Genomic DNA, 27,673 nt, shown 5'->3' on the forward strand with positions numbered 1-27,673 from the left:
CCTGGGGGGACCCAGTGCTGAGTCTGAGGGCTGTGGAGGTGTGGGAGCCCACCCGCACCTTCTGAATGAATGAATGAATGAATGAATGAATGGTCTTTATTGTCATTGCTATAGTACAGGTACCAAACAACGACATTTAGGAGGGGTGGCTCCCCTGGTGCTAGGAAAGAAAAAAAAACTAAAAAAACAAGAAGGGAAAGGAGCTGGTTTACATAAATAAAGGCTATGTACACTATCCACTATACTATACTGTACAGATAGACGACTAGGGTTGTCATATTGCACATAGTGTTATTGCACATTCATTTAAAGTGTCGCAGTTTGCAGGCTTGAAATGTACATATTTGTGCCTCAGCACTACACCTGATTTTTTCTGGGGGCGGTCGGACAGGAAGTCCTTGATCCATGCACATATAGAGTGTGATAGTCCCAGGTCTAGTAGTTTGGTCACTAGCCTGTCTGGAAGGATGGTGTTGAAGGCAGAGCTGAAGTCCACAAAGAGCAGTCTCGCGTAGCTGTTTCCCCTCTCCAGGTGGGATAGAGTGGAGTGGAGAGTCGTCGCGATGGCGTCCTCTGTGGACCTGTGGGCTCTGTAGGCGAACTGGTATGGATCCAGGTTGGGCGGGAGGCGTGTGACTATGTGGGCCCGGACTAGTTTCTCGAAGCACTTCATGATGATTGGTGTGAGTGCCACCGGGCGGTAGTCGTTTAGGCAGCTCACCGTGCTTTTCTTCGGGACTGGGATGATAGTTGAGGTTTTCAGGCAGGGTGGGATGGTGGCCTGGGACAGGGACTGGTTGAAGATGTTGGTGAAAACCCCGGCCAGCTGGTCGGCGCAGTCCCTCAGCACCCGTCCCAGGACGCCATCCGGCCCTGAGGCTTTCCTGGGGTCCACCGCCTTCAGCACTCACTTTATGCTCTGTGAGGGTGAGGCTGCTGAGAGCTGGAGAGAGTGGTGTTTGTGTTGTGGTTACCTCCGTTCGCCCCTCGTCGAACCGGGCGTAGAAGGAGTTCAGCTTTTCCGCCAGCAGGGGGTCGTCCTCTGCGGCTGTGAACCTGTTGGCTCTGAAGTTTGTCATGTGCTGAACCCCCTGCCACACCCGCCTGGAGTCGTTGCTCAGGAAGCATTCCTCAATCTTCTCTCTGTGGTCTGCCTTGGCCTCCCGGATGCCGCGCTTTAGGTTAGCCCTGGTGGTGCTGTACAGCAGTGTGCCCTTCCCTGCGAAGGCGTTGTCCCTCTCATTGATCAGTTTTTGGACCTTCCCAGTCATCCATGGCTTCGTGTTGGGGTAGACCCGGACCCGTTTGTCCACGGTAACTGAGTTGGTGCAGTTCACTATGTGGTTCAGAACTGACGACGTGAACTGTTCCAGGTCCTCATGCTCATATTCCTGCCATGAGGTGTCATTTAGGCAGATCTGCAGTGGAGCGGACCCTGCTGGCCAGGTTCTGACAGTCTTAGTGGTGATGGGAGCACTTTTCCTCATGGTAGTGTAGGCTGGGATCAGGAGGATTGACACATGGTCAGACATGCCTAGATGAGCTAGCGGTCTAGCCTTGTAAGCAAGCTTGATGTTGGTGTATACCTTATCCAGTGTTTTTTCTCCTCTTGTTGCACATTTAACATGCTGATAGAACTTGGGTAGTACTACCTTCAGGTCAGCATGATTAAAGTCTCCGGCGATAATATGGACTGCCTGTGGGTCCGCGCTTTGTTCACCACTGATGACGTCATATAGCCGCGCCAATGCTAAGCTACCATCCGCGTTTGGCGCAATGTAAACACATGTTATGTACACTGCGTTGAATTCCCTCGGGAGGTATGTGGGTCGGCATTTAACAGTCAAGTATTCTAGGTCAGGGGAGCAGTGGCTACTGCTATTTTGGCTTGACTAGAGAGTTTGTTGTGTTGTGATTCTCAACAACGTTGAAACGTAGTTCCGTGTTTCAAAAGAAAAGTCAGAACATTTTGATTGGTTACCGACATGCGGGCCAAATTATCAGACTGTGTCACATATGGAGAAGTCATCTCAAAGTTTTTCCACCACCTGTGGAAGAAACCCGATGTATTCCTTCTGCTTATTGTACCTGCATGTGTACAATGTCTGAACACACGTTTATGACCAGGCACCATTCTCATCCTTCCTCTCATTAACAAAGATGGACAATCTGCCAATTTAATATGGTAATGTATTAACATTATGTACGTCTCAGAGGAACGTTTCACACGACAAGGTTACGCAGATCGAAACTGAACTTTCTGAAGCGGGGGGGGGACGTCATCCTGCAGAATTAAATAAGTGCTGGAACATCCACCGACCTCGACCTGATTCGCGAGCATAAACATCCTTTTCACAACTGCACCGGGGTGCACTCTCAAAGGCCCTCTGAAACCATGACAACGACAGACATCTCTGACCAGGGTTTGTTGGTTGTCCCCTGTGCCAGATTAAAAAGTAGTAAGTAAGAAAATGAAATGTATTTATACAGCACCTTTCCCAGACCAAGGGTCACAAAGTGCTTTACATAACAAGGAAGAAACACAATAAAACATAATACAAGAGCGAAAGCCACAGCAGGTTAAAACAGGCAAACAAGTGAAAAATAAAAACAAGTAACAGACAACAGGTGTACAACAATATCAACAGGACACAGAAAGACAGGCCCTTGGGGCTATCCAAAAGCCTGTCTATACAAGACAGTCTTTAGCTGTCTTTAGCTCACCAAAGGTGATGGAGCATTCCAAACCGTGGCTCCGAAACTTTGGAACGCTCTTCCCTTGGATCTTAGATCAGCGGTTCTCGGTCTAGGCTTTTAAAAAAAACATCTAAAGACTGTCCTGTACAGACAGGCTTTTGGCTAACCCCAAAAGAAGCCTGTCTTTCTGTGTCCTGTTGATATTGTCGTACACTTGTTTGTTACTTGTTCTTATTTTCACTTGTTTGCCTATTTTAACCTGCTATGACTTTTGTTCTTTCATTATGTTATCTTATATACGTAAAGCACTTTGTGACCCCTGGTCTGGGATAGGTGCTATAGAAATACATTTTACTTAATCATTTGACTTACACTCTCAACTGCCCTCTGGAACCTTGACAAAGTTCCAACTGACATCAACTGACATCACTGCTAGGTGACATCCAACTGACATCCCTTCTAGGTGACATCACTGCTAGGTGACATCCAACTGACATCCCTGCTAGGTGACATCACTGCTAGGTGACATCCAACTGACATCCCTGCTAGGTGACATCACTGCTAGGTGACATCCAACTGACATCACTGCTAGGTGACATCCAACTGACATCACTGCTAGGTGACATCGAACTGACATCCCTGCTATGAATGAATGAATGAATGGTCTTTATTGTCATTGATATAGTACAGGTACCAAACAACAAAATTTGGGAGGGGGGGCTCCCCTGGTGCTAGGAAAAAAAACTAAAAACAAGAAGGGAAAAGAGCTGGTTTACATAAATAAAGGCTATGTACACTATCCACTATACTATACTATACAAATAAAACACTGTGCTGTACTCTATGCTATGCTATACCTATTCTAACATTTCCTATCTCTGAACCTTATGTACCCGAGGGTTGTCATATTGCACATAGTGTTATTGCACATTCATTTAAAGTGTCGCAGTTTGCAGGTTTGAAATGTTCACAGTTGTGTTTCAGTGTTACACTTGATTTCAATCTAGTAGCTGCCATCAAATTGTCTAGATTGTCCAGGGCCTAGAACCTAGGTCTTTGCTGTGTTCAGGGCCTGAATGGCCCTGGGGTAGAAGCTGAGCTTCAGTCTGTTTGTCCTTGCGAACATGGTCCTGAACCGCCTGTTCGAGGGCAGCCGAGCAAAGTGTTCGTACCCAGGGTGGGATGGGTCTCTGGAGATCTTGGAGGCCTTCCTGAGGCAGCGTGTGTTGTACAGCTCTTCCAGAGAGGGGAGGGGGGCGCCGGTGATCTTCTGGGCCGATCTCACGACTCTCTGTAGCGCATTCCTCTCTGCGGCTGTGCAGCTGGAGAACCAGATGCAGATGCAGTAGGTGAGGATGCTCTCCACTGCGCAGCGGTAGAAGGTCACCAGCATCTCCTGTCCGATGTGGTCTTTCCTGAGGACTCTCAGGAAGTAGAGCCGCTGTTGTGCCTTCTTGATGATGGCTGCTGTGTTGATCTTCCAGGACAGGTCATCCTGTATGTGCACCCCCAGGAATCGGAGGGTTGAGGTGACATCCCTGCTAGGTGACATCCCTGCTAGGTGACATCACTGCTAGGTGACATCCAACTGACATCCCTGCTAGGTGACATCCAACTGACATCACTGCTAGGTGACATGAAACTGACATCACTGCTAGGTGACATCACTGCTAGGTGACATCCCTGCTAGGTGACATCCAACTGACATCCCTTCTAGGTGACATCCCTGCTAGGTGACATCACTGCTAGGTGACATCCCTGCTAGGTGACATCCAACTGACATCACTGCTAGGTGACATCACTGCTAGGTGACATCCAACTGACATCCCTGCTAGGTGACATCACTGCTAGGTGACATCACTGCTAGGTGACATCCCTGCTAGGTGACATCCAACTGACATCCCTGCTAGGTGACATCCAACTGACATCCCTGCTAGGTGACATCCAACTGACATCCCTGCTAGGTGACATCCAACTGACATCACTGCTAGGTGACATCCAACTGACATCACTGCTAGGTGACATCCAACTGACATCGCTGCTAGGTGAGAGAGAGTTAGCCTCTCTGTGTAGTCTGAGGTAGAAAGGCCAGTGGAGGAGTCATTGATTCAGTTAATTTTATGCCGTGAAATGATTTCCCCGAAGGCCGGTTTTCACCAGAGCACAGTGTTGTCTGTGGAGAAAGCAGCACTCCCCGCTAATGACAGAGCACTAGCTCACAATCTATTCTGAGTACGTTAAGAATTCATGACGCTTTTTCCCCACTCGACCGAAATTCTCTGCAAAAACACAGAAAAACTACTGAATATCTTACGTCAAGTTTGTCGAAATGTATTACAGAGCATAATGTCCTAAGCCACTCGCAGCATCCTTATATACCTCACGTGCCGTATGCAATCCTGCTAGTACAACTCAGAAACAACAAGCAACAGATAACATGAGCACATCGAACACAGAGTTAACGACAATTAACACAGCAATGTCCAGGGGGAGGAGGGGGGGGTGGCAGGGTTGTGTTGTGATTCTCAGCAGTGTTGAAACGTAGTTCCGTGTTTCAAAAGAAAAGTCCCAACATTTTGATTGGTTGCCGACATGCGGACCAAATGATCATGAAATGATTCTGATAATCCGACAGCACTGTTCCGATCCATTACCCCAACATCTGGTCTGTCATCTGAGCAATGTTAAAACTAAGTGAAGTGTGTGCGTGAGTGTGTATGGTGTGTGTGTGTGTGTGTGTGTGTGTGTGTGTGTGTGTGTGTGAGCCTCACCGTCCGTCCTCAGCGTCAGCGGGGTGGGGGGGCTCAGGACGCGGGCGTTGGTGACGGCGTTCTTCACCAGGCAGATGTAGCTGCCCACGTCTGAGGGCTGCGCCTTGGAGATGTACAGGTGGCCCGTGTCCTGGGAGACGAACCGCCGACTGTCCTCGGCCACGAAGGAGGGGAACTCGTTGAACACCCAGCTGTACACAATCTCTGGAGGAGGAGGAGGAGGAGGAGGAGGAGGAGGAGGAGAGACCAGACAGGTGAGAGAGAGGAACACCCAGCTGTATACTATCTCTGGAGGAGAAAATGGTAAATCGTGACGTTAGAATTATAAGGTTCTATCTCCATTTTTGATAAAATGTAGTTTTTTTACATAATCTGATCCATTAGGTGTTTATTAATGCCTGTGTGGTGTTATTTTTAAAATGTTTACATTTTTGAGTTAGTAATTCATAAAATACAAAGGTTCCATCTCACAAAACATAATGGAATGTAAAAACTTTGACCCTCAATATCTCTGAACTGCCCTAAACGGAGATTATAATTCTAAGCTCACGAAATGGTAAATGGACTGCACATATAATAATAATACTACTAATAATAACTTGGATTTGTATAGCGCCTTTCATAAAACCGAAGGACGCTTTACAATTCTAGAGGAAATGGTCATACAGACAAAACAGGAAACAAACAAAACAAAACAGAAACAGTGACTAGGGGCCAAAGGCCTAGGTGAACAGATGGGTTTTAAGGGCTGATTTGAAGGAGTCCAGGACGGGGGTGTTGCGGATCACTTTATCCAAAGCGCTTTACATCGGCCTCTCATTCACCCATTAACACACCAATGGCGAGGTAGGCAAGCTACCATGCAAGGCGCCAGCCGGCCCCGCTCACTGGGAGCAATTTCGGGGTTCAGTGTCTTGCCCAAGGACACTTCGACATGTGGCCAGCCGGGGCTCGACTCCTGAGACACAGCCTCTACCTCCACCAGCCTCTACCTCCTGAGACACAGCCTCTACCTCCACCAGCCTCGACCTCCTGAGACGCAGCCGCCCCAGAATGTGGAGAGAGAGAGCATAGAGCTGTATATGTTCTCTGGAGGAGGATGTGGAGAGAGCAGACAGATGAGAGTAATGCACACACCCCACTGGGCTCTGTGAGAGGCCGAGGAACAACCTTGGGAGAGAGATTTAAGTCATTTGCTTGTTAATGTTTTTCACTGTGCGGGGGATGTAAAACATGATCTACTTCACGGCCGACATTCTGTTGTGTTGTGTTCATGATGTTACAAACGCAGTACAGTCAGTTCACTATCAGGAAAACCAAAGATGATGAGGCACAGTGTATTATTATTTATAGATATGATCAGCACTCGAGTTGAGGGAGGGATGAGGCGGGATGCCTGAAATGCCTGAAATAAAAACGGTCAAAATCATCCCCTTTCTAAAAATGCCATCCCCCCTTTCCATCCCTTATGTCATTTTATCAATGAACGTGGTATTACTGCTTTTTCAACATTTAGTTTTGCGCATATTGAGTAAAATACTGTGGGCGAGGGAGGGGGCACGCACACATGCAATGACATGTTTACCACCAAGTCACTGACACTGAAGTCACTGACGCTGTGGGGATGCTAAGATTGTCCCCATATGATAAAATCCACCATCCCCCCTGATTTTCTTTTACAACTTGAGTACTGGCTATGATTAAAGAAGAGTTTGGTCGCTCAGCGTGTGTGCGTGGTGATGAAACACAGCCCAGCCAACCAAACAGATCAGCCTCTCATATGAGGGCACATTGTGCAGTGGGGGCGGCTGTGTCTCAGGAGGTAGAGCCACTGTCTAATGATCGCAATGTTGGCAGATCGGCGGTTCGAGCCCCCGGCTGGCCACATGTCGAAGTGTCCTTGGGCAAGACACTGAACCCCAAATTGCTCCCAGTGAGCGGGCCGGCCGGCACCTTGTAGCTTGCCGCCATTGGTGTGTGAATGTGTGTGTGAATGGGTGAATGAGAGGCCGTTGTAAAGCGCTTTGGATAAAGGCACTATATAAGTCAGTCTATATAAGTCAGTCCATTTACCATTTGCAGTGTAATGGTGTATAATAAATGCAACAACAAAGGCTTCTCAAATCTCCATCTAATCAATACTGAACAGTTCTCTGGTTACTAACATCCAAGTTGTTTGTCTTCTAGTTTATTTAGTGATAAACAGTAACAGAGATATAAACAATCTCTTGCCGGCAGTCTTTTGCAGCACAGATGTGCATATAAATAAATGATTATTCTACAATGTCACACTGAGTTACAAATCAGATGACACAAGTGTACAGTAAACATTTTTGTCTCTGTTGAATGTTGGACTGAAAACCAGACGCGTGGAGCTTACTTAGGCCCAAGCCCGATTCCCTTTCCTACCCCTACGGCTCGTTTTCGAGTGCCACTCGCTTTGGAGCCAAGGCCTGGGAACAGAGCCACAAGCCGTAGTGGTTGAAATATTTCCCTGTGAAATGGGACGACCCTTCAAGACCCTGATACGCAGTGGTGTAGTCTAGTGTTTTCTAGTGGGTATACTGTGATTTTTCCCTCCCAGCCTCATATCGTTCATTTCTGAACGCCATAAAAATACATCTGCGCTCCCTGTCTAACGTTATATATATCTAACATTACATGTTATAAGGCTGATCTGTGCATGATAGTGCTGCATTTTGACATCATTTCATGTCACATCTCCTCCCGTTGATGGTATACGCTATAGTCAGTCCCAATGGTCCAAAAGTCAAGTGCTTCGTAACACAGGCGGGGTGAATTTCATGAATGAAAGTGTGAAAGTTCTGTCACAAAACGCTGTTACGTATCCTCGCACATTTTTAAGTGGGTATACGGAAATCCTTGGCCTTTCCTAGTGGGTATACGGTGTAGTCCTGCGTATCACCTAGACTACACCACTGCTGATACGTCATCAGTAGTATCATAGAAAAGCATTGACGCTCGCAATTCGTTCACAACTTAAGTTTTACGCTATCAATCCATCAAACAAGTCATCAAATAAAAAAGAACAATGCTTCATTATCAGACCATGACAGAATAACGGCGCTCCTGTGCTGCCAGTCTGCACTGAAATAAAACAACAGTGCAACAACTTCGCAGCAGAACTTTGATCATTATTATTGATCAGCTTTTCCACAACTAGATGTGGACTAATTATTTTAGGTACATTTTAGGGAAATTGAGTTGGGATATTGCAGAGCTAGTTCTTTTCCGGCGGCTGTGTCTCAGGAGGTAGAGTCGCCGTCTAATGATCGCAAGGTTGGCAGATCAGCGGTTCGAGCCCCGGCTGGCCACATATCGAAGTGTCCTTGGGCAAGACACTGAACCCCAAAATTGCTCCCAGTGAGCGGGCCGGCACCTTGCATGGTAGCTTGCCGCCATTGGTGTGTGAATGTGTGTGTGAATGTGTGTGTGAACGGGTGAATGAGAGGCCTTTGTAAAGCGCTTTGGAGCAGCAAAAAAGGCGCTATATACTGTAAGTGCAGTCCATTTACCATAGTTTAGATAAATGGATGCTCACAAAGCTACTAATCACAAGAATGTATGCTTCAGGAGAACACAGACAGAAACTTCCTAAAACCCAATCACTGATTAACTATTAATCTACTCTGTTGAGGTCAGTGCAACTTCATAGTATCATGAGTATCATGTTTATCAAAGACAAAAAACCCTCTCACGCCAAAGCCAAAATAATTTGAGATAAAAGCCAAAGATAATAGCCTGTTCACATCTCAGTGATTCCAAATTATTTTCTATTCCATCGCCATTAATATTTCACCACCATCTCTCTTAATGTGTGTGAACCCTCCCACAACACAATCAAAACAAATAATAATAACACGAATTAAACCCAGCTCTGTTCGTGTTCCTTTCGTAAATCTTTATTTTCAATTCGCCTTAATTATACCTCTAGATACATACTCATTAAACTACATTGCAAATATTTGAATTTGTGCCATTCATAACTAAATCACTGTAGCGCAACCTTCGAAAAGCTGCATTCAAACATGTATCGTGTTTGTTCTTTATTGACCTTCACACGAAAGACTAAATATTTATTTATGCCACGTATACTGTATTGATCCACTCAATCAAACCTATTCAACCTGCTTAGCATGAGCCACTCATGCCGCTGTGCCCTTTGTATAATCGCGCTGCTGTCTCATACGACTGTTCTGCGGAGGGGGAAAGGTCTTAACACACTTGGCAAGAGAGAAAATCAGTATTGGCATTTGCTGATCTCATTTCACAAGTGTGCGACCAATGTATGATGCTTATCTCCTGTCAATCAAACTGCCAGGAATTCAAACGGAACGTTTCCAGGGCTGAAGAAAATCCCGCCTGCGTTCCAAAGGCATTTCTCTGAACAATGACAAACATTTAAAAATGTTAATATATACCATTCAAGACATTGGTCCTGGACTTTGGCATTATTAATCAAGGAATAGTTTTTTTGTCACTGATTTCTACCTGCTTCCATGACATAATGTGCAATATGCTCACACCAGAACTTACAAGCAGCACTCGAGTTGAGGGGGAATGGCAACCCTGAAATAAAAACTCAAAGTCAAAATCATCCCCCTTCTAAAACTGCCATCCCCCCTTTCCATCCCTTATGTCATTTTATCAATGCACGTGGCATTACTGCTATTTAAACATTTAGTTTTGCGCATATTGAGTAAAATACTGTGGGCGAGGGAGGGGGCACGCACACATGCAATGACATTTTTACCACCAAGTCACTGACACTGAAGACACTGACGCTGTGGGGATAATGAAAATTGTCCCCATATGATAAAATCCACCATCCCCCCTGGTTTTCTTTTACAACTTGAGTACTGCTTACAACTGCACATTGAGACATGCCATAAAACACACTGCTCGGTCTTCGTTTAACAATTGCCTATGTAGGATTTATTTTTTAATGACTTACGATCTGGTAAATGTTAACTCTGCAACTGAACATCTGCTGGAGTGTTATCATCAACCGGTTGGAGAGTGATAGGACAACAACGTCAAAGGAAATAAAAATAAACATTCCCTACTACTTTTAGTTTGCGTCTAAATTTAAATCCTTTAACTGAGTGGCTACAAAATGTGTTTCTGTAAAGAAAGGAGGAATCAATCTTATACTGTGCTTAACCAGCGACCACTGTGCTTATACCACTTAACCGGGGCGGCTTGACCATCATCTGATGACAATGTGGGATATATCTGAAACTCTAAGGTTGTTTATTTTCCCTTTATTTGACATTTTGGCCCTGACATTTCCTTACATTGATATGTCAATAAAATAGGTTTAACAATAACATGGGTGTTTACTGAGACGTGAATGTCAGTTCCACTATGTCGACGTCCTGGCTGAGAGACAGACTGCAGATGCAACAGCGTTTCAACGTTGTTGAGAATCACAACACCAACAAATTCGCTAGTCAAGCCCAAAATACTGCAATAACGCAATGGATTGGGTGAGTAATCCCCACTGCTACCTAGTTAACTAGAACACTACTTTACATTGTTACCTAGTTAACTAGAACACTACTTTACATTGTTAGCAGGCTCACAAAACAAGCTGTGTTAGTTGACTAGTCGTTGATTTTCAACAACACGTAAATGTATTCACATTTTTTTCGAAAGAAAAGTCAGATCATTACATCAGATCCCGATATGAGGACCAAAGCATTAGAACGTGTCACATATCTCACCTGGAGAGTGAGGGGGGGGGGGGGGGGGGGGGCATACACATGAAAGAGGGTGGTAAGTCTTACCTGGTGAGTGAGGGGTGGGGGGGGGTACAGATCTTACCTGGTGAGTGAGGGGGGGGCGTACACATGAGCACCACGCCCTGGCCTTCGCGTACCGACACCTCTCCCCTCTCCTTCCCGCTGAACGCCCCCAGATCTGCAACACACACAGAAACAAACATGAACACAATCTGCACCCAAAGGTTCATGGACGGGGTCATTTGACCCCCTAAAAAGTTATATCTTTGCACTCGATCAAATTTCAGGACCCTCCTTTCATGACTTTTCCTAGATATGTGCGTTCTACCACGCAGTATCCTTACATTTTCAAAATCACATCAGGATAAGCTAGTATAAAGCTATATTTTGCAGTTTTTCTGTGTAGGAAGCAGGCTAATTTACAAGCGGCCAATAGCAGCTTAGCATTGTAAAGAGTCTCTTTTAGTAGGTAAGAAAGGCACGGCTGTTCTAGTGTTAATGTCAGACGCTTTTGGGGTTTTACTGATATTGAGGTACGCTACAGGCATTTTCTGTTGTTTTTTCTGCTTCAGGGAGTGTTTATTACCGATTTCAACATGTGATATCCTAGTAATTAAAGCTGTTCATCCTGCCCAAGGCCTCTGCCCTCTGGCCTACTGTATTATGGAGGCGTGAGGGGAATAGACTCGTCCCAAGTGTTAGAAGTTCAAGAAGACGGCTTGTCTTTGAACAAGTATACTCTGTATAGTATTATATATTACAACTATTATATATTACAACTGTTCATTGTAACAAAATGAAGGAAATCATGAACAAAATCGATTAATCCTGTTTGACATGATTGTTAAAGTCTTGGAAGCAACCGTCTATCTAAATCTAAGGTACCAGGAGAGTATTGTATATTACCTTCTCTAAAGACCAAGATCACTGAAGAGAGCACGCAAGATTGTGGCTAACCCCTCACATGCAGCTCACAGCTTGTTTGAATGACTCCCTTCTGGACAGCGGTACAGGGCCAGAAGGTCAAAAACATCACAACACTTGAACAGTTTCTTCCCCAAAGCCACAGCCCTCCTCAATAACTCCTGATCATTGCACCTTGCACTTAACATGTTCTTAAGTTGTACAGTATATTTATTCACTCGTATTGGTACTGTATATATTGTTTTGAGTATTGTTGTGTTGTGGTCTTGTTGTTGTATGTACTGTAGCTTGTTCAGCATGGAGAATACCAAGTCATGTTCCTAGTGCACTGCACATGGTGAATAAAGTTGAATTGAATTGAATTAAAGAGTATTGTATATTACCTTCTCAAAAGACCAAGAGAGTATTGTATATTAGTATTGTATTATTATTAGTATTGTATATTATTATATCAGGTCTGTACATGTTTTTGCTGAAATAATCTTGCCTGCCATCAACATTTTTATTTAATTTAATTTGTTTAACTTTATTTCTTAATCTCTATTTGTAATGTATTATGTTGTAATGTGTGTATGCTGATTCTTGGCCAGGTCTCTCTTGTAAAAAGAGATTTCTATTCTCTGTGTTTACAAAGAATACCAGCTCAAATATGTATGTTTCTACCTTTGTCTCAGAGCTGTGGTATTCAGGCTGACGCCAGGCTGACAGACACACACACACACACACACACACACACACACACACACACACTGACACACACATATACATACACACACACACACACACACACACTGACACACACACACACACACACATATACACACACTGACACACACACACACACACACACACACACATACATACACACACACACACACACCCACACACACACACACACACACACACACACACACACACACACTGACACACACACACACACACACACACTGACACACACACACACACACATACATACACACACACACACACACACACACACACACTGACACACACACACACATACACACACACACACACACACACACACACACACATAGATACACACACACACACACACACACACACAGACACACACACACACACACGGAGGATGAGATGACAGGCGGTTTGTATGTCCACACTGGGGAGTGTTTACCGTTACCGTGACAATGGAACTATTTGGTAATTGCGCCTCACAGCAACTTTGCAATTTCAGATACATTAAAAACGGTTCAACATTCAAAGCCTTCATCTCTAAACGCACCGCAGAGTCAATTTCCTGTTAGCTGTGTTCCCTTTGTTCCCCCGCACTTGTAAAACGATCAAAGATTCAGCAGCTTATAAAGGTTAGACCCATCTTTACATGAAGACAGGATATCACAGCAAAACACTTAACTCAGTAGTCCTGGCCTCCATATGTTGTTGATAAGACATTTATTATCACTAGTCGAAGCTGAGAAACCTTCAATGTAAGAATGAGGGTCCTAAACATACTACATAATCCTTTAACATACACACCGGTATTAAGCTGGCACTGGGTAAAACTGTTCTTACTTGATAATTGCAAATTCATTATTAGCTATTTAAATGCTAAATGGTAAACAGACTGACTTATATAGCGCCTTTATCCAAAGCGCTTTACAACGGCCTCTCATTCATCCATTCACACACATTCACACACCAATGGCGGCAAGCTACCATGCAAGGCGCCAGCCCGCTCACTGGGAGCAATTTGGGGTTCAGTGTCTTGCCCAAGGACACTTCGACATGTGGCCAGTCGGGGCTCGAACCGCTGATCTGCCAACCTTGTGATCATAAGACGGCGGCTCTACCTCCTGAGACACAGCCGCCCCATTTATTTTACATTCACTGACACAAGCAGCATTATATGCCATAATAGTACCAGCAGGTACAGTAATTGCAGGTATCGACGTGCGTACAGTACCAGAAAGTAAACTCCTTGTTACCACATCAGTGCCTTAGTCAATCGTGGATAAACCGCTCAAACAGGGTAAATTACAGGATTAAACAAATATGTTGTTTCAAATATCATTTGGGGATTTAATCACAATCTGGTTGGGTTTCAACTCTACTCTTGTGTAACGTTCACATTCATATTATGTCAGTCAGGCAGTAAACTGGATGAGACCAGCAGGACTAAAGCCTAAACACCTCCCGTTGTTTATTTGATTACTTTCTGCCAGAGTTAGAAATATCTTTGAGAAGGCGTCGGCTGAGTTTACTTCCAACAGGGTTCCAACAGGGTTCGGTCAGACACAATGTCTGTCTGCAGGGTAACTGGATAGACACAGACTATTTTAAATGATGGGATTTTGTCAGAACATGCATACGCCCACATACCCCCGTCCACCCCAGCAACTCCATCGTAAAGTTTGCAGACGACACCACCGTGGTGGGCTGCATCTCGGGGGGGGGGGGCGAGGCGGCGTACAGGGATGAGGTAGAGCAGCTGAGCAAGCTGTGCAAGGTTAACAACCTGCTGCTGAACAAGTCAAAGACCCAGGAAATCATCGTGGACTTCAGGAGGAAAAAATCTGAGATCCAGCCCCTGCTCATCGACGGAGAGAGCGTGGAGAGAGTCTCAACCCTCCGATTCCTGGGGGTGCACATACAGGATGACCTGTCCTGGAAGAACAACACAGCAGCCACCATCAAGAAGGCACAACAGCGGCTCTACTTCCTGAGAGTTTTGATTGATTGATTGAAAACTTTATTAGAAGGTTTGCAGAAGTAGGTACATGAAAGTACATATTACATACAAGGTCAACTAAAAGGATAAAAACCCAAGAAAGCCACTGGCTTATTTCAATTGGGGTCCTTGATTTTCAATTCATCGTTACATGTAAGACAGACATAAGAAAAGAACTAGTACTATCTACAAGATAATACAGACAAATAACTATTACTATCTACAAGATAAACGTACATCCATCATGGGAAGAACAATACAACAAAACATAAGGTATGTACAGCGGGTAGGACAGGTGGGGACATACACCCCAGGTGGGGGCGGTGGACAAAACACAAAGTATGTACAGTGGGTAGTTCGGGTCTTTTAATCTGATTTTTGTTTTAGAGGGTCCAGTTACGGATTGCAGCCTCCTGTAAATGTTTTTTGAGAGTGGTTTTGAAGGTGGGCAGTGTTTTGCACTCCTTTAAGATTATAGGAAGGGCGTTCCACATCTTTACTGCATAGTTTGCAAACGAGTTTAACCCCTTGTTTGTGGTGCAACGCGGTTGAACGTGGTTCGTGGAGCTTCCTCTGGTGTTGTATGTGTGGACGTTGTTCACTTTTTGGAAGTATGTTGACAGGTACTTGGGTGTCTTTGTGGTGTAGCGTATCTTGAAGACCAGGCCCAGTGCAAGCTGCTGCACTCTGTCAACTACTCGTAGCCAATCAAGGCTCAAAAAATGAGCAGCGGTTAGATGTGTCCTAGGGTTGAGGCCTAGCAGAAGCCTAACCAGTTTATTTTGGGCTGTCTGGAGTCTTGTTTTATGGGCCTTTGTGGTTCTATAGTACCATGATGTTACGGCATAGTCGAAGTGACATTGAATGAGAGCTCCTGATAGGGTCCTCAGTGTGTTTTTACTGACAAGTGAGGATATCCTGTACAAGAATCTAGTTCTATGGTTCACTTTTTTGATTACTTTTGCTGACATTTTATCTCTGGAAAGATTTGCCTCTAAGATGGAGCCCAGGTATGTAATATCCTCTTTTCTTGTGATATTAATGTTACCCACTTTTATTTTAAAATGTTCAGCCTTTCTGAGTTTAGATGGGGATCCGTATAGGATGGTTTCAGTTTTACCTAGGTGTATTGATAGTTTATTGTCAGCTAGCCAGATGCAGATTTTACTCAGTTCAGTGCTTAGCGCTTTTTCCACCTGCAATATGTCCCTGTCAGAGACCAGCAGAGCCGAGTCATCCGCGAACAGGAACAGATTGCAATTACATGCTGATGACATGTCATTCACATATATTAGGAACAGTAAAGGTCCCAATATGCTTCCTCAGGAAGGAACACAACAAGCAGGAGATACTGGTGGCCTTCTACCGCGGCGTAGTGGAGAGCATCCTCACCCACGGCATCTGCAACTGGTTCTCCAGCTGCACAACCGCGGAGAGAAATGCGCTACAGAGAGTCGTGAGAACAGCCCAGAAGATCACCGGCGCCCCCCTCCCCTCTCTGGAAGAGCTGTACAACACACGCTGTCTCAGGAAGGCCTCCAAGATCTCCAGAGACCCAACCCACCCTGGGTACGAACACTTTGCCCGGCTGCCCTCGAAAAGGCGGTACAGGACCATGGCCGCAAGGACAAACAGACTGAAGCTCAGCTTCTACCCCAGGGCCATCCAGGCCCTGAACACAGCAAAGACCTAGGTTCTGGGCCCTGGACAGTCTGGACGGATTGATGGCAGCTGCTGGATTGAAAAAATCAGGTGTAGTGCTGAGGCACAAATGTGTACATTTGAAGCCTGCAAACTGCGACACTTTAAATGAATGTGCAATAACACTATGTGCAATATGACAACCCTAGTCGTCTTACCTGTACAGTATAGTATAGTGGATAGTGTACATAGCCTTTATTTATGTAAACCAGCTCCTTTCCCTTCTTGTTTTTGTAGTTTTTTTTTCTTTCCTAGCACCAGGGGAGCCACCCCTCCCAAATGTGGTTGTTTGGTACCTGTACTATAGCAATGACAATAAAGACCATTCATTCATTCATACGCACGCACACACGCGCGCACGCATACACGCACACGCTCACACATACACACACATACATGCATATACACACACGCACACGCACACACGCATAAACACGCATACACACACACCCCACTCTCTTTTCACACATAGGTTAGTTGATTTTGTTTCTATTTGTTTCTATTTATCTTCACTGTCTTTGCCGTTCTCATGTGTTGTGTGTATTGTTCTATGTCGACCCTGAGTATTTCTGTTTCTATGTTTGTTTTTATTCTTGCCGGGGTCTCTTGGCCAGATTGTCATTGAAAATTAGAATTTGTTCTCAACTGATTTCATCTGGTTAAATAAAGGTCAAATAAAAAAAGAGAAAAAAGAACCTAGCCTGCTGAAACAGAGAGACACGTCAAGCAGACCGCTGACCCTCAGTCATAATGTGACAGAGAGGGGCCTTTGTCTTTTTTCCTAGAACATGTTCAAGACCTTTGACCTGAATGACACCGTCTGTAACCTAACCCCCCTTTCACACCCTGGTCATTGGGGGTATAAATGTGTGAACAAACGACAAAGAGCTCTTCTCTCTCTTTTCCACCCTGCAACCCGTTGACCAGAGCTCTCTATTCACCATCAGAGAGGAGTGCTGTAACCTGTCATGTAACTCTGATTGAATAAATAGTCTAGAACTCAGAAACTTTTACTTGTGATCTATTTCAACCAAATTCTTAACACTAGAACAGCCTTGCCTTTTAACCTACTAAAAGAGTCGGGGGTCAAAACCCTCTTTAGAATGTAAATCTGCTATTTACACACAACGACCACTAGTTGGCCAGCTTGTAAATTAGCCTGCTTCCTACACAGAAAAACAGCAAAATAGCTTCATACTAGCTTATCCTGATGTGATGTTGAAAATGTAAGGATACTGGGTGGTAGAACATACATATCTAGGAAAAGTCATGAAAGGAGGGTCCTGAAATTTGATCGAGTGCAAAGATATTACATGTTTTTTTACTCACAGTAACTCACTCATGGCTGTTCTAGTGTTAAAAGTGAATATACTTCACCAGCTCCCCATGTGAGAGCAGGGTTGACTTGTTCACCCTAACAAGCTGCAACAGGAGTGCAGGAACAGAAGGCCCCTAAATGGTCGGGGGGGGGGGCAGGGGCCCCCCGGGGGGGGGGGGTTTGGGGTCCAGCGCTGGGTGATGGTAGGCAAACTGGTAGTAGTCGCTCTATGAGTAGAGGGCTGCAAGGGAATTTTCCTGGCTACACAGTGTACAGGTTTTTACTTTTGGCTGCTTGCGGCTCTGTCAGTATGTGAAGCGCATTGAGTCGCATCTTGTGAGAAATGCGCTATACAAATAAAACGTTATTTGATTTGGTTTAAACAGCACTGTCACCAAGGTCGCTGATGATGCATCAGTCCTTTCACCAGAAACAGAATCACAATCTCTTTTATTACATCTTACTGTACACAGATGGTAAATGGACTGACTTATATAACGCCTTTATCCAAAGCGCTTTACAACGGCCTCTCATTCACCCATTCACACACACATTCACACACCAATGGCGGCCAAGCTACCATGCAAGGTGCCGGCCGGCCCGCTCACTGGGAGCAATTTGGTGTTCAGTGTCTTGCCCAAGGACACTTCGACATATGGCCAGCCGGGGCTCGAACCGCTGATCTGCCGACCTTGCGATCATTAGACGGCAGCTCTACCCCCTGAGACACAGACGTCCCCAATACACAGGAGTAAAATGATTTGGCTTCGGTCCCTTAACATTGACATTGCAGCGTTCAGATACAAAAACACAATAATAACGCAACAATAAGAAGTAACGTAAGTAATAAAACAGTAACCCTGCATTGATAAAGTAATAAAGTGATGGATTTTACAGTGGCTTCAATAGTGCAGAAATGCTGTGCAGAGTACAACACTGTAGTAAATTAGTCCAATGGTATACAAGTAATCCAGTATTGTGCAGTATTTATTATACTCCAAAATGTTCATTTCCACAGTGTGCGTGGGGTGGGGGGGGGGGGGGGGTGGCAGACCCTTGCACCCTTCCAGTGCATTTCCCCAGGAGCCTGATTGCTTGGAAATAGCTGTTTGACTTCCTCTTGAGTTTTAGCCCCGAGGCTACGGTATCGTTTCCCAGACGGCAGGAGGTCGAACAGTTTCTGATTGGGGATCCGGGGGTCCGGGGGTCCCTGATGATCCTCAGGGCGTTTCTGTCACATCGGTCGCTGTAGGTGTCCTGGATGGAGGGAAGCTCACATCCTCTGGTTCTCTCAGCTGTCCACACTACCCTTTGCAGTGTTTTTTCCTGAAGTCCACCAGCAGCTCCTTGGTCATAACGGCGTCGAGAGCGAAGGTTATTGAGCCAGACGGACGGTCGACCTCGAGTAACACGTTACTATAGCAACCAGGAACCTAGTATCTTAGGGAGAAGTTAGGAAAGCTCTCGAGCCATATAAGAGTCAGCAACGTTAGCAACTTGTCAGAAGAATATGATCTGCAATGGACAGCTGACTACCTGGTCAGCTATTATTGGTGTATATAGGAACACCACTGAGGGAGTAAAGTATCTTGACTTTAAAATAATTTGGTTGAAATAGATCACGAGTAAAACTTCTGAGTTCTGAGACTATTTATTAATCAAAGTTACAATTACAGAGTACAGCCCTTCTCTCTGATGGTGGGAGAGCTTCTACTCAGCTGGTGGTAAAGGACAAAGAGGACGATTACTGAGTCCGCTCACCTATTTGTATACAATGATATGCTAATACAAGTTTTACGACAGGGTATCTATATGGGCCTATCACATTCAAGAAAAGGGGTTACTGTCACTTCAGGTTAAAGGTCAGGGGGCAGGCCACAGAAAGATAGGCCATCTTGAAATGAACATGTGGGGAAAATGTGGCTTTAAGACAAAGGGATGCCTACAAAAGGTCTAACCCCCCACAGGCATGAATGTATGTGCAAAAGACAAACTCTACAGGTCCATACATTATATACAGTTCAGGTGTGTGTGTGTGTGTGTCAAAATATACCACAGGAGCAAAAGGGTCCGCAGTTTTGCATGAACTGTGTGCCCCGACCAGCGCTGTATGGAATAAATCTTTCTTCAATTGTCCATCCTGAGCAGCAAGACCTTTTAATTACCCTTTTCCGGTTCCCTAGAAGTGCTTTGTAGAAGCTATAATTACTATACATTGTATAGGCAGTAAAGGACTAGGGTAGAGAGAGAGAGAAAGAGAGAGAGAAAGAGAGAAAGAGAGAGAGAGAGAGAGAAAGAGAGAGAGAGAAAGAAAGAGAGAGAGAGAGAAAGAAAGAAAGAAAGAGAGAGAGAGAGAGAGAGAGAGAGAGAAAGAGAGAGAGAGAGAGAGAGAGAGAGAGAGAGAGGGAGAGAGGGAGAGAGAGAGAGGGAGAGAGAGAGAGAGAGAGAGAGAGAGAGAGAGAGAGAGAGAGAGAACAAAGATACAACCTTTTGATTGAGTACCTACCTCGGCCACCTCATCACACATCATATTATATACCCATCGTCTAGTGGGGTCAATGGGTCACAATGGGACTTAGAATAATAAAACATTGAATTAAAGCTGACAATCTCTCCTTTGATACCATAGTCATTGTCTGATTTCAGAGTAGAGAGCATAGAGCTAAACACAGCTAACTATAGAGCAAAAAAAACAACAACGTTCCAATACTTCTGGAACCAGTGGATCAATATTAATGTGTCCTTAATAATGCAACCACGACAGTCACGTATCTACGTAATAGATCTGGTTTTGCATCGATCAATCTTGGACTTGGACTCTTTTTCGAAAAACAAAAAGGAGATGTTATTGATATTTACACAAAACATGCTCTCTTCTCTGTCTCCCCCATCCCTCTGGCTGTTTCTCTCACATCGACGTACACATTAAAACACACATGATTAGCATCCTAGCACCTTTCCTTAGCTCTACTTCAAGAGAACAAAACACATACTATACACATCTATTCAACATTTAGACGAAAAGTGTTTGCAACTCAATTTGGGTAATTATTTTTAGAAAACCTGAAAACTAGATGATGGATCTCAATGATATATTTTGTTCCGCATTTCATGTACTTTGATTACATGATATCACAGTCTGTGGTATAAATATATCTTTCTACAGTAGTAATAATAATAATAATAGATACATTCTCAGATTCCTACCGATTACTTATCCCCGTATTTATATCCCCCCTATTTATGTCTATTTATGTATCATTCTTGTTTTTTATTATCTTAGGACTGTGTTTTATTATCTTAGGACTGTGTTTTATTATCTTAGGGCAGTGTTTTATTATCTTAGGACTGTGTTTTATTATCTTAGGACAGTGTTTTATTATCTTAGGACTGTGTTTTATTATCTTAGGACTGTGTTTTATTATCTTAGGACAGTGTTTTATTATCTTAGGACTGTATTTTATTATCTTAGGACTGTGTTTTATTATCTTAGGACGGTATTTTGATTGTTAGCACCCTAGGGTTTGCATTTCAATTTCGTTGTACCCGTACAATGACAATAAAGAACATTCATTCATTCAACAACTTTTATTTGTATAGCACTTTTCCTGCAAACGTTGCAGCTGAAGCATTATTCTAATTGAGAATAGACTCATTTTAAAGAGCTAATTATCTCACGACAGCAAGGCACAACGACACAACGTTTTACTAGGGGACCTGAGGAATTATTGACTTGCATATTCTCACGACATATTCTAGGATATTCTAGGATGACACACTGGATGACAAAGTCACAGACGACTCATCTTCACAATACTTCAACCAGAATGCCACAAACCCAACTTCTCTTTTAACAATGTTCAAAAGGAGAAAAATATATAAACAAATATAAGGAAGGAAGGAAGAAAAAGAAAGTGTGGAAAATATGTTGCTAACTGTCTGGAGTAGAGGAGGACTCATGCCTTGAAGATAAAGTATGAATTGATCATGTGACAGGTCAGGCGGTCAATACCCTGTCAGGTCCTTACTCACTACTGTTGCTGTGCTCACAGCAGCTCGATACCTGCGTCTAATCCAGCCTCTCGACTGGTCTGCAGAGAGAGGAGGAGAGGAGAGAAGAGAGAGGAGAGAGGAGAGAGAGGCTCTACCCAGGGAGGGAGATCAGAGGCAGCCCCTCTGCGCTCGCTGCCTTCAAAGTCTCGGCTGAAAAATAGCCCAAGAATTTCTAAACAAAGAGAGAAAATGTCCTACTGGGACAGGTTTGGAGGCACAGTAATAGGGCAGTGAGCAGAATATTGAAACCCGCGGCTGATCTCAGGAGGGACGAAGAGATCGCCTCTACTCTGGTTCCCCCTAGAAGAGCTTTGTAGAAGCTATAGTTACTATACACTGTATGGGGAGGAGAGGAGTAGGGGAGAGAGAGAGAGAGGGAGGGAGGGATGGAGGGATGGAGTGAGGGAGGGATGGAGGGAGGGGTGGAGTGAGGGAGGGAGGGAGGGAGAGGGAGAAAGAGAGAGAGAGAGAGGGAGAGAGAGAAAGAGAGAGAGAGAAATAGACAGAGAGAGAGATAAAAGAGAGAGAGAGAGGGAAAGAGAGAGAGAGAAGAAATTGACAGACACTGTATAGGGAGTACAGGACTAGAGTAGAGAGAGAGAGAGAAAGAGAGAGAGAGAGAGAGAGAGAGAGAGAGAGAGAGAGAGAGAGAGAGAGAGAAGAAATAGACAGAGAGAGGGAGTGTAGGATGCTGCAAGTTACTTTCAAGAGAAAAAAAAGATATATATCTCACTGAAGCAATAAAAAAACTCAACGTGCCAGCTCTATTTTAAAAATATTTTTAAATATACTGTATATAATAAAATGTATAATTCATTCCAGTCTTATAAGACAATGAAAGAACATAGCCTTACTTACTTTCCCATCGTGATGTTCTCTGTGCCAGATCTATCGCGGTAAATCTAAACTTTCCCTGTGGGTGGGTGACACACGAGACTCAGCATAGAACGGTGCCATGCCAACATGAAAAAATAAAACCTTGAGTTTCAAGCAGAGTGATAAATGGTGGCCACTCGTTATGCAGAGAGAGAGAGAGAGAGAGAGAGAGAGAGAGAGAGAGAGAGAGAGAGAGAGAGAGAGAGAGAGAGAGAGAGAGGGAGGGAGGGAAGGCTCTGCATCCAAATGTTTGCTGCAGGGCTCCTCTCTTTACTTCTCTGACAGGGTGTTCACAGCTCGCCGTGTTTAAGAGACAAAGGCAGGAAATAAGTCGCTAACAGTCGCTAACACACTTACACACAGGACTTGGGAATAGCTCCTCACACGGAATATATTTAGCTTAAAATACATCTCTGTAATAATTGTAATGTCGTTTTCTTTTTTTTACTGCATAACATTATGAAGTTGATTATAAAATCATTATAAAACTGCTGTTTTTTTTTTCTAACCCAAAAATTACAAAGAGAAGATAAACAACAACAACAACAGCCTCAGGCAAGTCTGGGTGTCCAGACAGCCAGAGGACATTTCCAAATAATTCCCTGTCTCACTGTCTCAGGAAGATGTCTCACTGTCTCAGGAAGATGTCTCACTGTCTCAGGAAGTTGTCTCACTGTCTCACTGTCTCAGGAATTTGTCTCCCTGTCTCCCTGTCTCCCTGTCTCCCTGCCTCACTGTCTCCCTGTCTCCCTGTCTCCCTGTCTCCCTGCCTCACTGTCTCCCTGTCTCCCTGTCTCCCTGCCTCACTGTCTCCCTGTCTCCCTGCCTCACTGTCTCCCTGTCTCACTGTCTCACTGTCTCACTATCTCACTGTCTCAGGAAGATGTCTCACTGTCTCAGGAAGTTGTCTCACTGTCTCACTATCTCACTGTCTCCCTGTCTCACTGTCTCCCTGTCTCACTGTCTCACTATCTCACTGTTTCAGGAAGATGTCTCCCTGTCTCTCTGTCTCTCAGGAAGATGTCTCACTGTCTCAGGAAGTTGTCTCTCTGTCTCTATGTCTCACTGTCTCCCTGTCTCCCTGTCTCTCTGTCTATCTCTCTCTGTCTCTCCGTCTCACTGTCTCCCTGTCTCACTGTCTCAGGAAGATGTCTCACCGTCTCACTGTCTCCCTGTCTCCCTGTCTCCCTGTCTCACTGTCTCACTGTCTCCCTGTCTCACTGTCTCACTATCTCACTGTCTCTCAGGAAGATGTCTCACTGTCTCAGGAAGTTGTCTACCTGTCTCCCTGTCTCTCTGTCTCTCTGTCTCTGTCTCCCTGTCTCACTGTCTCCCTGTCTCACTGTCTCAGGAAGATGTCTCACTGTCTCTCTGTCTCACTGTCTCACTGTCTCATTGTCTCACTGTCTCTCTGTCTCACTGTCTCACTGTCTCATTGTCTCACTGTCTCTCTGTCTCACTGTCTCACTGTCTCTCTGTCTCACTGTCTCTCTGTCTCCTTGTCTCAGGAAGATGTCTCACTATCTCCCTGTCTCACTGTCTCCCTGTCTCTCTGTCATTATAATCATTATAAAACTGCTGTTTTTTTTTTCTAACCCAAAAATTACAAAGAGAAGATAAACAACAACAACAACAGCCTCAGGCAAGTCTGGGTGTCCAGACAGCCAGAGGACATTTCCAAATAATTCCCTGTCTCACTGTCTCAGGAAGATGTCTCACTGTCTCAGGAAGATGTCTCACTGTCTCAGGAAGTTGTCTCACTGTCTCACTGTCTCAGGAATTTGTCTCCCTGTCTCCCTGTCTCCCTGTCTCCCTGCCTCACTGTCTCCCTGTCTCCCTGTCTCCCTGTCTCCCTGCCTCACTGTCTCCCTGTCTCCCTGTCTCCCTGCCTCACTGTCTCCCTGTCTCCCTGCCTCACTGTCTCCCTGTCTCACTGTCTCACTGTCTCACTATCTCACTGTCTCAGGAAGATGTCTCACTGTCTCAGGAAGTTGTCTCACTGTCTCACTATCTCACTGTCTCCCTGTCTCACTGTCTCCCTGTCTCACTGTCTCACTATCTCACTGTTTCAGGAAGATGTCTCCCTGTCTCTCTGTCTCTCAGGAAGATGTCTCACTGTCTCAGGAAGTTGTCTCTCTGTCTCTATGTCTCACTGTCTCCCTGTCTCCCTGTCTCTCTGTCTATCTCTCTCTGTCTCTCCGTCTCACTGTCTCCCTGTCTCACTGTCTCAGGAAGATGTCTCACCGTCTCACTGTCTCCCTGTCTCCCTGTCTCCCTGTCTCACTGTCTCACTGTCTCCCTGTCTCACTGTCTCACTATCTCACTGTCTCTCAGGAAGATGTCTCACTGTCTCAGGAAGTTGTCTACCTGTCTCCCTGTCTCTCTGTCTCTCTGTCTCTGTCTCCCTGTCTCACTGTCTCCCTGTCTCACTGTCTCAGGAAGATGTCTCACTGTCTCTCTGTCTCACTGTCTCACTGTCTCATTGTCTCACTGTCTCTCTGTCTCACTGTCTCACTGTCTCATTGTCTCACTGTCTCTCTGTCTCACTGTCTCACTGTCTCTCTGTCTCACTGTCTCTCTGTCTCCTTGTCTCAGGAAGATGTCTCACTATCTCCCTGTCTCACTGTCTCCCTGTCTCTCTGTCTCTCTGTCTCCCTGTCTCTCTGTCTCTCTGTCTCCCTGTCTCTCTGTCTCTCTGTCTCTCTGTCTCTCTGTCTCTCTGTCTCTCTGTCTCCCTGTCTCTCTGTCTCTCTGTCTCTCTGTCTCTCTGTCTCTCTGTCTCCCTGTCTCTCTGTCTCCCTGTCCTCCCTGTCTCCCTGTCTCTCTGTCTCCCTGTCCTCCCTGTCTCCCTGTCTCCCTGTCATTTGTTGCAAATAAAAATATAGATTTTTCCACCTCAAGTATCAGCCGTTCGTCATCCATTTCTGCAACGAGCTTCAAGCACCTGTGGTGATTCACAATTCGCATTAGCTGCGACCAAGCATGAGCTATAGAGTAGTTGGCTACGAGCATTTTCAATCTGGTATCTTCTCTATTAGTGGATTAACCACTGTGGTGATTTAACAGCTGATAAAAAGACTACAAACAGAGCAAAACAAGAAAACAACACCAGAAAACAACCAACATACAATTATAACCAACAACCAATAGGCTATACAATTGTAAATATACAATTCCGATGATGTCAAAGTCCCTTTAAAAGAGACATGACATCACCCGTACTTCCACTATTGTATTTTATAGTGAAGTCCACTGACTAGCCTGGTGAGCCCTGCAGCCTTGCCAACAAGGCTATTACAGTCGTTCCTCCTGGGGAAATCGTCAGCAAACTGTGTGTTTTTCCACCAAGCACATCGCCCCGGGCCTCTCCCTGCCAGCCACCTTGTTCCTGGGCTCTTTACCTCCATCCACCAGTCAGACCAGTGAGTTAAAGCCACTTCCCGGGCCTGATAGAACATTCTGGAGTGCGTGGCTGCAGCCAGGGGAGCTAAACGCTAAACACAGCAGCAGAACCTGGGTTTAGGTGGTATTGATTCCTACTTCATACAACAACTAAACACTTGTTTTTGTATCATGCCAGAGGCACTGATTTTTTCTCTCTCTCATGTTTGTAACTGTTCTGCAACTGTCTTAACCCTTGTGTGGTGTTCGGGTCAACCGGACCCGTTTAACATTTATACTAAAAGAGAAATGGTACAAGAATACATTTTATCAATCTGAAACTCCATGGCCGTGGCTTATTTTCTATGAAAAATGTTATTTTCTATAAAAATGTTATGTCTTTGCACTCGATCACATTTCAGGACCCTCCTTTCATGACTTGTCCTAGATACAGTATGTGTAGTTCTACCACCCAGTATCCTTACATTTTCAAAATCACATCAGGAAAAGCTAGTATGAAGCTATTTTGCAGCTTTCATGTGTGTTAGCGCTAGTATTTGGCCGCCATCTTATTCGGTTGTTAAGTCTGACGTCAAAAGTGACGTTTAGCCATTTCCGGGTCCAAACCAGAAATTCCCCACACCAGAGTACCAGTGAACTACAGCGGTAGAATGACAGTTTAATCGTTTTTTAGACTCAGATCTATTCATACAACAAGGGACACAATACTTTCCCGTTTTCTCCATATTGTCAGGGTATTTGAGCCTCGGAAAAGCGCTATATAAATATAATTTATTATTATTATTATTTCTGCATTTCGAAGACAGCGCCTCAGCCAACGTTGGACCCGGAAACACGTCACGACTTAACAAGCGGATTATATATATATAATTAATTATTAGTGTTGGTAGCTTGTTACCATAGTAACGTTAGTGTTGGTAGATTGGTTGTGGTCGTTGAGCGGGCACTAACCCACAGCTAGGCCATAATGCTTGTATCCAACATAGTCCTCCGTTATTGTGTTCTCCTACTTGTGCTTTTGAACCACAATTTAACTACAACACTCCTGCTGATCCACTTTGTCCTCAACATTGAAAGACAAGAGCGAGAAGAAATGGCGAACGAGTGTATCTAGCTCTCCCTAGCAACAACAGTTACAGTTAGTATTAGATCCATCACATATTTTGGTAGTTTTAAGCATGTCTTCTTACTTTTTGACTGACTGTTCTTGTTACCTTTGAAGTTGTCACCATTTACACTTAATATATTATATTCAGCTGTATTAAGTATATTGTAGAATGTAGTATGTATATTATAGTATGTAGATCCACCTTCCCTTATTCTATTAGCCATTTTGGCATTGTTATGGTTGTAATGCTTTCATTGTTTTCAATAATGTATGTTGTTGTTTGTGTCTTGTCTGTCTGTACTTTGTCATGATTGTATCTCTTATTATTTATGTTGTTATGATTGTGAT

At 44.6% G+C, this 27,673-nt stretch overlaps 1 protein-coding gene across 1 annotated transcript in view; it reads right to left on the reverse strand.

Moving 5' to 3' along the window:
• Positions 1 to 27,673, reverse strand: part of cntn5 (contactin 5) — a gene marked incomplete at its 5' end in the record, with an annotated part of 185,283 nt that overhangs the window by 104,721 nt on the left and 52,889 nt on the right. Inside the window, 2 exons of the mRNA XM_080526744.1 lie at positions 5,469 to 5,672; positions 11,316 to 11,411. Of these exons, the coding sequence (XP_080382870.1) occupies positions 5,469 to 5,672; positions 11,316 to 11,411 (300 nt within the window). The remainder of the gene's footprint in view (positions 1 to 5,468; positions 5,673 to 11,315; positions 11,412 to 27,673) is intronic.

This window comes from Nansenia antarctica, assembly GCF_963989245.1.
Source record: "Nansenia antarctica genome assembly, chromosome: 1".
Lineage (NCBI taxonomy): Eukaryota > Metazoa > Chordata > Actinopteri > Argentiniformes > Microstomatidae > Nansenia > Nansenia antarctica.